This window comes from Perca fluviatilis, chromosome 16 (genome assembly GCF_010015445.1).
Source record: "Perca fluviatilis chromosome 16, GENO_Pfluv_1.0, whole genome shotgun sequence".
Taxonomy (NCBI): Eukaryota; Metazoa; Chordata; class Actinopteri; order Perciformes; family Percidae; genus Perca; species Perca fluviatilis.
In genome coordinates, this window is record NC_053127.1 from 21,709,009 (window position 1) to 21,720,388 (window position 11,380).

Below are 11,380 nucleotides of genomic sequence, written 5' to 3' on the forward strand. Positions count from 1 at the left end.
CACACAACAGCTCACACAATAATAACTCCATCAAGTGACATTTCACAGGAAGGTTTAATACTGGTATGGCTGGCACTTTACTTTGCAGTACCATTGATTAAAACAGGAATACGACTGGATGATTGGATTTAAAGAGGGGATGCATTTGGGAACTGAACTGCAAAACCTATTTCATAAAACATTTGTAATGTAGGGTGAGGATTTTTTTAATTACTTGTTTTCTAATGTGTGCCTGAGTGGTGAAGAGAAAAAAACATCTTACAATTACCAGTATTTGCAGGGTGGGAAGCTGGTGAGGGATCGAGTTCTCGTCACTGTTTGGTCAGGGTACATGTACCAAGGGGGGAGGGAATCTGTTCATGGAGATAGCATGAATTGTTGCTCACTTAAAACTCTCCTGTCCCAGGATTCTCTATGTGTATCAATCTACCAACATAGAGAGGCTTAGCACCAGCAATGACTGTAGCCCACATTTGGAATTGGTCATCACAAACATATATATCAATAGAATACAAACAAAATAGCTAAATAAAAAAGGAACATCTTTTTCTGGCAAGTCAATGATCAATTAAAACACTGGGACTGCAAAGGCAAGTGCTGCTAAGAGATGCATGACTACAATACTTCATTGTTTTTGGTTTGGCTTATAAATGGCCTCCATCTGGTTCTAAAAAAAAGTGCTGCATGCTCAAGAAACAGACCAGAGCATCAACATGAAATATACACCCTGAAGCCTCAATACCTTGTGATATGTCAAAGGTAATCAATGCTCCCTAACCAAGAAGCTTCGGTACAAACAGCAATGTACAGTACAGAAATCTTTTATTTACATGTAGAGTTTATCTTATTTGAAATTACTAGCAGGGCGGTAGACATTTGTAGACATCGGTTGTTTAGAAATTTGTTTTGATAAATTACATTTTGGGGGAAATACATAACATGGCATAACATGCCATTACAAGGTGAGCCTGATATGTTTATATTTGTTTTCTCTTTTTAGCTATCCGTGGGTTCTCCCCCCAGCACAAGATTGCCAGCTTTGAGGAGGCCAAGGGCCTCGACCGCATCAACGAGCGCATGCCACCTCGCAAGGACGGGGTGAACCATGTGGGTCACTCCATGGGAAAGATGAATATGTCAGAGGCAAACGGCACGGATGACAACAGCAACATTTAGTGATTTGCTGTCGGAGCCTCAGAACCATTCTGCTGTTGCTCTGTGCAGCAAGACATTGCCAAATTGGGAATTCAGGCCTCAGAACAGAGAAATAAACCAGGCCCACTGACAGAACATGAAAATCTGCAGCAAAACTAAAACGGGCGAAAAAGGTCATTTTTTTCATGACAGTATGTCATCGCACAGTTGGGGGAGGGGGGGAGTGTGTGTGTGTGTGTGTATGTGGGGGGACTGGGGCTGGGGTTCACAGCAGAGTGCAGGGATAAGAAGAGGCCTGAAGGCTGCAGCCTGACAGAAAAAGTGTGGTTGAAAGTTGTTTCTGCCTGTTGTTCCCTTTCTCAGTTCAATTACAGACTGATATCTTGGGGGTTGTGTTGTTCTGAGTGCTGACAAATGTCTGCTCCTTCATTACAGGGCCTGACAGAAGACATAATTGCAGTATCCATGCCACACAAATCATGTTACTGTTTCATAAAGTGTATTATGAATGACTCACAAATTCACTTCATGAGGAAAAGAATCTTGTTTACCTACATGTTTTGCTAGTATTACCAAGTCACACCACTAAATGTGAACCTCTTAAAACTTGCAGTGCGATCTTAGCAGTGGACTTAAATTTATTAATTTACCTTGTAGTAAGATGCCGTCATCCTGCAGGGAAAAGGGGACAGGGTAGTCACCAAATCCACTGCAGTCTGACATCAAACTCCTCTTGGGTACGTTTCAATACTGTCCAGCACTGCTCCTTTCCTCACCTCCCTCATTATCAGTCATCTCCTAGCAAGAAGTAACTTGGAGGGGATGAGGGAAGAAAGGGAGGGGACGAAAAGAGCATGTGTAAAATTTGGTTCCACCGTAGGTACTTCAGCATCACAGATTAAACACCAAGATTTGACATCAGGAAATGCAAAAGGAGCACACTATCCCATATAAAACTGAAACTTCATCAACGTCCGTAGGGGAATCTCAAAGGGTTATATTTTTGTCCAGACCATCCCTACAATATTTTTCTTCCTCTAGTAAATGTTTAAGTAGTTCACGTCAGAGAAGCATGACTTTTTGATCAAGCTATACCTCACACACTTTCTGAAAAGTATACACTTGAGCATCCTCCAATGAAAGAGGCTTTTCTCATCTCTTCTGCATTGCTATGACTGGCAACAAAGCTGCATTAACACCTGTTTCTGGACCACAAAAGAAGAAGAGAAGAAGTAATTTTGAACTTTTGGACATACTCTGCTGTCACACACTACCCGATTATTTCTCACCTGCTTGTTGCTAAAGAGAAAGTAAAACAATACGTGCAGTAACTCAAGTATACAGCGCCCTTTGAGTTTTTGCACTTTTTGCTGTGCTGCAAATTCACGCATAAGAGCTGCACAAAGTACTATATCAAAATGAGAAGGAAATTCTACAAATTTGTGAATGCATACAATTGAAACATCTTTGTTTAAAGAGTATTTAACAACCACACACCATTGTGTCATTAGAATAAGCTGGCTTAGATGTATTTAAGGTATTTGAAGAATGTATCCTGGCCAGAATTGAGTTAATTAATGCTTATTTATTTTTATTGACATTAGGACTTTTTCATTAAAATGTATCTTAGATTAATTTAAAAATGTAATGTAAAAGTAGTTCCTTTATTAAAACTGAGCACAGCGTAGGCCAGGCATTTGGTTTATGAATCCACCCATCTTGCATCAAAGTGTGTTAATCACAAATTTCTTGTTTTTCCAACCTTTTTTTCTGATCTAATCAGATTTTACTGTGCAGTACAGTGGAGAAACAGGCTGAGAAAAACTTCACTGACAAGTGCACACACACTGTGATCCAAATTAAACATTAATTCCCATGTCCAAATTAGGGCTGGGTATCGTTAAAAAAAACTTTGATACCGGTACCGATAACAATACCGTGACTTTGATACCGGTTCCTGAACGATACTTTTTTTCGATGCCAATTTTATAAAATCCATTTTAAAAAAAGAAATTACAACATTACACATTATGGCACAAATTTTTTTATTTATTTTTCAGCTCCTACTACATGAGCCCCATCTCTGTGCGTAACGTAGATCTTTTCCTGCAAGTCTCTACAACGTGTAACAGCCAATCACCAGCATTATTAGATCTTGGTAGAAGCATGCTGCGTGCTTATTGGCTCACTGACGCTGATGAGATTTAATCCTTAGGTAGTGGAATTTGGTATTGAATGACGTGGCATTTTTCGAGGAGGCAATTCGGTTGGTGCCAAAAAAGTATTGAATTCGGTACCCAGCCCTAGTCCAAATGGCCGATAGAAGAAGAGAAACTAAACAAAATTCAAACTAAAACAGGAAACATTCTGGTTCTTTCAAAATAAATAATTTAGGAAAGTCGATACCAGTGAAGCCACAACCTCAAGCGATACTTAGTATCACATACATTTCTAGAATTTCCTTTCATACATTAATATTTTTTCTACTTTATATTTCATCTTTCTATTTAATGATAAAAGTATGTGAATTAAGGATGGACAAAAAGTGATTTTTAACACAGCATCTATGGTATGGAACGCATCAATGCATGCAATTAAGTTCCTAATTGTTATGTGAGATTATAATTGTGATAGTTGTGTTTCAAATAGTAAACTTGAATTTTTTTATTTTTGAATTACATTTATAGTTTTATTTGTCTTGTTTTATAAATTTTATAAATAGGCTTCCTTTGATAGTTTTTGTCCATTTTTTCATTATGTTACTTATTACCACTGCTTTTAATTTTATATTGATTTATTGTATGCAGAGATGCCCTTCTAAGGTGTGAAGCCTTGTTTATTTTTTTCTGTTGTACTGATGTACAGAAAATGTTCAATAGTGTGAATGAATATAATCTCAGTGAAAAGCAACTTTCAGGCTGCCAAAGCATGATAGCATGGTTTTCAGATGTTAAATTAAATGAACACAAAGAAAATCATGTGTCACACTTCAATTTAACAGGAAACATTGTACTCTGGTTATATTTACTGCTGATATTATTATTGTTACAATTTAGCTTATGGTTATTTTTCTTCCTCTGTTTCTGGTTCTTGTAGGGTCTACATGCATATTTCAACAAACAAATATAATGGATTTTATCTTGCAACATTTTTTATTATCTATGGAAATATGTTTTGGCATTTGACTTCTTAAATGATACACACATTGTAAGCATGCCCTATGGGACAAATCACATTTTTTTACTCTTGAATAAAATATGCATGAACAAAAATGTGAAGTATTCATGCTATTTTAAACTTTGACCCTGACTTACATCCAGATAGGCTACAACTCCTCAAAAATTAAATATGTCGTAGGCCTACATATATTAGCCATGTACTGTATGTAGGCAACCAAGAATATTAACTACACTTAAAGTTGATTCCTGTATCAGAATCATCACACTACAGTAACTTACATCTAACTTAATCTGCCTTAAATGTGCCTAAACATGTCAATGACCGGTTGTTACAGAGATGTAGACAGTTTGGCATTTTATATTGTTACCATAATCCATATTAGCTAGGCTAAATGCATTTTTGACGGTTGATTGGTTGGTTAATTAAAAATATCCAATACATACCTGCTGAACTTCTTATTCTGCCACTGCAGGCAACGGCAGCAATGTACCACTTGATGGATAACACCTAAAAAAGCATTCACCAAAATTATAGCTCGGTTTTCCTCCTTCACGGGCACTTGAATGCACCACAAGTAGGTTTCAGTTGTACGTCTTTAAATGAAGTGCTGCAGCAGCATCATGCTACACCTGCTGATGTTACTCAACCGTCTGTTCTTGTTTTTGTAAGTACAGTTAGTTAATTGACAGGGAAAGCAATGGGATGGGCAACACTAATTACATATAAGTTGCGAACATAAAGATAACCAAGTAAATAACATTTTGACTCAAGATCAGGGCGATTTTCTACAGATTGCAGAGCTCACTCCACAGGATATGACGTATTGCCTCATCTCGTCCATCACAGGTCAGGGGGTCCAGTTTATTAACAGGGTGGCCCGTTAAACACCGCTAAAACAACCAGACAGCAAAAACAGTCTATCTTTAGGCCTTCAGCTTAAAAAAAATGGCCCAGTTGCAGGCCTGTTTGCAGCATGACAACAACCGCCATCGTCTGTTTATCGGATAGTGCGAAGGACTTTGGGTGGCTGCAGGCTTGCACCTAGCTAACGTTACGCAGCTGTCTGAAACCAAAGCTAATCGGCTATCTAACGTTAGCTGCAGCGGCTCGCTTTGCCATATGATATTGACGCACATTGCAAAGGCACAGACCTCTACAGAAAGCGATTGGATCAGCAAAACAACATCCGCAACGTTGAAATGGACAAAGAAGAAGCAGACCGGCTGATAGAGAAGGCGAAGCTGTGTTTACGGTCCGGAAGGAAGGATCGGGCGCTGCAGCTGCTATATGAAGCCCAGAATATTTATCCCAGCACCCGGGCCAGAGGTAAAATTAGCCGACGCACATTCTGCAATTGGAGTCTGACTAGCTAACATTGCTCAACTAATGTTAGCTATTTTACCCGACTGTATTAACTGTAGGAAATGTATTAACAGGTTTCAGTATGGGTGCACTAAATTGCTATTTTTAGAAGCAGAAAAAATTCTAGCTATCTGGCTTTAATACTTAATGTCTGTGTAGGCTGCATGCTGTTAGGGCTCCCTCCCCCCTTGCAGTTCACAGACAGCACTACGATTGTGTGAGGCAGTGCTGTTTTAAAATCTGACTGCGTCTCCAGTTGCCTAATAGCTTTTACAGTAATGGCATCATCAGGGAATAATGAAGTGGTCATAGAGCTCTTTGGGCACAACGTGCATGAGGCAGTTAAATCCCACAGGTTCCATTTTACAGCAGTTTTCACATGTAGTGCAAGTAGTTAACAACTTTTGGTGCACAGTCAATATCACTCTGCAGCTCGTGTAAAAAGGGATGCTAAATGAAAGGAAAGGTCTGAATAAATCAGTGGAGAAACATGAACAACTGCTTATACACACAGCAAAAAGAATCATTGAATGGTTTGAGTATGACAATTATGGGAATCAAATACTTTGGCCTTCAACTTCACGTGATCTTAAACACTAAAAATATTTTGAGAGCAATATATGTTTGACAGCGCCTTCCACCAGCAGCATCAAAAGACCAAAAGGTGTTCATCCATCCATCTATGTCAATGGACATTGTTTTTTTTAGCTATTAATATTTATTCTACATTTCTATTTCTATTGATTATTCCCCATTTCTATCTGAATTGTCATTTGTCCTATTTTACAATGTTTTTTTTTTTTTTTTTTTTTTTCCGGTGAAAAAGTGGGGGTTCAGTTGATAAGAATGGTGGGTTGTTGGGGTAGAGAGGGGGGGGCCCCCCCCCCCCACAAGCCCCCCCCCCCCCCCCGGGGGGGGGGGGGGGGGGGGGGAAAAAAAAAAAAAAAAAAAATGGGGGGGGGGGGGGGGGAAAAAGGGGCCCCGCGGGGGACCACGCCAGGGTGTTCTCAGGTGCACAGTGACTCGACTCTTTTACATTTGTCTTTCACATTGTTACGCAGCGACAGACTGACAACCGCAATCTTTCCTTACTCTATAACTTTGGCTGTGTTACATGCTCTGAATAACCTGTATTTTGGTCATACACTGGTTAAAATCAACGTTTGCTTGTATCTTTGCATGTAGACGTAACATTGACTGTCAGATGGAGCTCTCTGTAAATGTACATGTAGCTAACTGTTGTGGAAGAGTACACGTTACTTAACCTCATCTGAGTTTGAGATAGAGTTCAGGCTTGTGTTGACATCCATTATGCTTTTTATATTGCAGGATAAAGAATTGCAAGGACTTCTATGAAATTCTCGGTGTTTCCAAAGATGCCAGCGATGAAGATTTGAAGAAGGCGTACAGGAAGTTGGCCCTCAAGTTTCATCCTGACAAGAACTTTGCTCCAGGAGCCACGGATGCTTTCAAAGGTACGAGTTTTAACAGAGGTTAAAGTAAAAACAGTTTTTTTCCCCCCAGTGAGACTGGTGACAATATATTTTTATTGTCCATTGTTATTGTATCTTAAAAAAAGAAATAACATAACCTCCTTGGTGGAGGTAATGATACAAGGATGTTCCTTATAGCTCCAGAACCACCCTCTGGTTCTCAGACCAAGCCCCCATGGACTGAGTTACAGCCCCCCCCTATTTTATTTAATTTTAAGAGATGCATCCCAGCATATTATTATTTTAGTTTGAACTTAAAATATGTCGCAACCAAATGTTTACCTCCTCTCCCAACAGCAATAGGCAATGCATATGCAGTACTGAGCAATCCAGAGAAGAGGCAGCAGTATGATCAATACGGAGATCAATCTGCAGCTTCGAACGCACCCCAAACGTCCAGCCACAGTCGCCATGGATACTACAGAAGCTTTAACAGAGACTTCGAGGCTGACATTTCCCCCGAGGAACTCTTCAACATTTTCTTTGGAGGAAGGTTTCCCACCGGTGAGCCGTTGTGTTTGAGTGTTTGGTTGGATGAAGTGTTAGGTCAACAAAGACTACATTGCATGAGCTCCATAGACGGTGTGTTAAAAGAAGAAGACCAAAACCACTGCCAGGTGGTTTCAAACAGCTGGCATGTTAGAATTCATTTCAGGGAAAAATCACAGAAAGCCCAGTGAGTCATTGGTGATGAAATAGACATGTTACAGCGTTTTAATTTTGTCTTAAATTCTCTAAAATTGTGTATCTCTCTACAGGAAATATCCACGTGTACACCAACCAGGGAGCCTCCTACTCTCAGTTCTATCAGCCTCGTCGTCGACGTGCTTATGAGAGGCGCGAGGAGGTGGTGGAGGACAACCAGACTCAGGTCAGTGACTCACAAAACATAAAGACAAATCCCTGTTTAAACAACCACCGTCTTATGTTGCGATCTTCTTGTAGCGATATGGTATCATTTGAATCATTAACATGCACTGGAGAAATGACACTTTTTGGAGATGCATTTTTAACATGGCTGCAGCCCTCCGTCCTCAGTTTCTCATAATGATAGATTTTTATGTCATTCGTTTACATTCCTCGTAACTGAAGTGCCTTCATTGCTTCATGGTTTGCTTCAAAGACACAGAAGTAGTGTGATGGCATGAATCAGTGCAGCCTACATACAGTATTATATGCTTTTGTAATCTGTGCTGATTTTATCTTCCCACAGAACACCTTCACAGCGTTCCTGCAGCTTCTCCCCGTGCTGGTGCTAATCCTCATATCAGTGTTTACTCAGATGATGGCTACTAACCCGCCCTACAGTCTCTTCTATAAGCCGTGAGTCTGTCGTGCCATTAACCTTCTTACAGTGACATTTTCGCCAATCCCTGGGTTCCACCATGGTTGACGCCATATTTTCACTGAATACATATTAATCATGTGTTTGGGTTTCAGGGCCATGGGGCTGGTGGTCTCCAGGGAAACGCAGCACATGGGTGTACCATACTATGTGGATAAAAGTTTTGAGAAGGAATACCGTGGAGGTGCGCTGGATGAAATAGAGAAAACAATTGAGAGCGACTATATCGAACACCTGCAGGGAAGCTGCTGGAAAGAGAAACAGCAAAGTAAGGGAGCAGCTCATTTGGCTTAGAGGGAGGGGAGTCCGTTTTAGTTACGGTGCAGAGGTATCACTGACTTAGATAACTCTAAAATCTTCATTCATATGAAGTGTTTTATATCGTTTCCTGTCCAGACCCTCAAATTCACATTGCATTCAGTTGGTCACTGTTAAAGGATAAGTGCAACATTTTGAAAATTTGAGAGTTGGATAATAAGATTGATACTACATTTAAATATAAGGCTACAGCTGTTTCCAGTCTTTATGCTAAGCTAAGCTAACCGGCTGCTGCCTGTAGCTTCATATGTACCGTAGAGACATTAGGGTGGTATTGATCGTTTCATCTAACTCTCTGCCAGAAAGCTAAAATGTGTATTCCCCTAACATGTTGCACTCTTCAAATCAACTTTATTTATATAGCACTTTACACACAACACAGTTGATCCAAAAGAAAAACAGACAGATGACCGAGTGATGATAAGTAGTAACGATGATGATAATAATAATATTAATAGTAAAGGCACAGGTCACACAGAAGCTATAGTAACAACACAGACCTTTTAGGAGAATTACCTGAGCTGGTTAGGCACAGTTTAAAGCTAATGAGTAGAGGTGTGTTTTTGAGATGGCTCTTGGAAGTTCTCAATACGGGGGGGGAAGATTTCCACAGTTTTGGGGCAGCGATACAGAAAGCCCTGTCCCCATAACAGTTAGTCCTGGATCTCGGGACAGACAGAAGTCTTTGGTCAGACGATCTCAGATCTCTGACAGTGAGTTATGGGGACTGGAGTTCTGTAATGTAAGAGGGAAGCGAAGCCATTTAACTCCTTAAAAACAAATATTAGGATTTTAAAAACAATTCTGTAGCTAACAGGCAGCCAGTGTAGGGAGACAAGAATGGGAGAAATATGCTCCCTCTTTTTTGACCTTGTCAGAACTCTTGCTGGTGCATTTGGAACTATTTGGAGACAGGATAAACAAGACTGGGTGATACCAAAATAACGAGTTGCAATAATAATACAGGCGGGAGGATATGAAGACATGGATGACTTTCTCCAGGTCAGTACAGAGAATTGACCTGAGTTTGGAGTTGATGCGGAGCTGCATGAAGCTTCATTTTACTGCCTGGTTGGTCACATGCTGTGGTCCAAATAAAATAATAATCCTATTCCTTTAAGTGTAATATACTATATATAGTATATAACATGTTGTAATGCATCTTACTTTTGTCATCCTGTCTTTTCAGAATCTGACTTGGCAAACCTTGGACAGCTGTACCGAGATGAACGGTTAAAGCAGAAGGCCGAGTCAATGAGGCTGGACAACTGTGAGAAACTGCATCGATTGGTTGGGCGTCAGAGAGGCAAATGAGGACTGTTTGAGAGGAGAACACGTTTCTTTACAGACTTTACAATAATGCATTTTATTGGATTGTCTAATTTATCCAATCTGGCCACTTTGTAAAGAAATCTTTTTTTAAGGTACAGCGCAGTCAGTGGGAGATTATGCCACTGGAAACAATGTGCCTTCTCTCCTCTTTGATGGTAGAAAATAGAGTTGCATGTTAGCTGCCAACCCTGGCTGTGGTGGTAGCAGCATCAAGTGCAAACTCACTGTGGCAGTGTGTTCGATGTCTCAGAGCCTTTAAACTTTCTTATAGAAATGGCATGACATAAGGGGTCTCCCTTTGGGGTTATGAAGGCAGTAGTATGTTCACACATACAATTTTGTTTGTTCAGGTTTTGTAGTTTACCTGTGTATTTATTTTTGAATGTTTTTGTGTCCTCACTGAAATTTTAGGTGTATTTATTCAATATTTAATAGAGTGAATGTTACTTGAGATTCCTGGCTCATTATTGTTTTTTTTTCTGTAGGAAGTAATAAAACACAGTGACTTAAATCATACTGTAGTCTTTGGACAAATCTGAGAACTTCTGTACTGAAATGACAGAGGGCCTTTTATTTATTATTAAAACAAAGACAAATCAGGCGCCTGGTTAGCTCACCTGGTAGAGCGGGCGCCCATATATAGAGGTTTACTCCTCAACGCAGCAGCTGCCGGTTCGACTCCGACCTGCGGCCCTTTGCTGCAGTTCATTCCCCTTCACTCTCCCCTTTCATGTCTAAACTGTCTTATACAAATAAAGGCCTGAAAAAAAAAAGATTGTTATAAAAGTAGAAAAAAAAGAGCTCCAGTAGAGCTTTCCTCCATAATTTTGATTTGTCAACAGCAGTGAGTCCAGTTCAATCAAAAAGCCCATTCACAGTCCTGCACTGTGTTCTGCTGTACCTGGTAGATGTGGGAAGCTCGATCGGGCGCAATATCGGTAAGGTTGCAAAGGCTTAAATGGCATGCAATAGCTTCTTTTCCTAAACCGTGCACAAGCATTTTGTTCTCAGAAAAACGTTTTTTTTGGCCCATGGTTTATAACCGTTTTATAAATTCTGCACCTTTTTAATTTATACTGTTTTATAAAGAAGACACATTTTGTTTTGAAAATCTCCATCTTAAAGAGAATTAACAATTAAAATTGTGTTCAGAAATTCTATTAAATATCCGTGGAACTGAACATCTTTCTCCCAC

At 39.9% G+C, this 11,380-nt stretch overlaps 2 protein-coding genes across 3 annotated transcripts in view; both read left to right on the forward strand.

The window, feature by feature from the left end:
• LOC120544614 (serine/threonine-protein phosphatase 2B catalytic subunit alpha isoform-like) overlaps nucleotides 1–1,369 on the forward strand; it is a 30,245-nt gene extending 28,876 nt beyond the window's left edge. For both annotated transcript variants that reach the window (XM_039778504.1, XM_039778503.1), the window contains one exon: nucleotides 1,001–1,369. In XM_039778504.1, coding sequence (XP_039634438.1) covers nucleotides 1,001–1,176 — 176 coding nt within the window. In that variant the 3' untranslated portion in view covers nucleotides 1,177–1,369. The remainder of the gene's footprint in view (nucleotides 1–1,000) is intronic.
• A 4,165-nt stretch (nucleotides 1,370–5,534) lies between these two features.
• Nucleotides 5,535–10,701, forward strand: dnajc18 (DnaJ (Hsp40) homolog, subfamily C, member 18). The gene is made up of 8 exons (XM_039777988.1): nucleotides 5,535–5,661; nucleotides 6,669–6,708; nucleotides 7,027–7,172; nucleotides 7,488–7,694; nucleotides 7,949–8,061; nucleotides 8,404–8,513; nucleotides 8,631–8,803; nucleotides 10,043–10,701. Exons 1-8 carry the CDS (start codon nucleotides 5,535–5,537, stop codon nucleotides 10,165–10,167), a joined length of 1,041 nt encoding a protein of 346 aa, XP_039633922.1. The 3' UTR covers nucleotides 10,168–10,701.
• The last annotated feature ends 679 nt before the right edge of the window (nucleotides 10,702–11,380 follow it).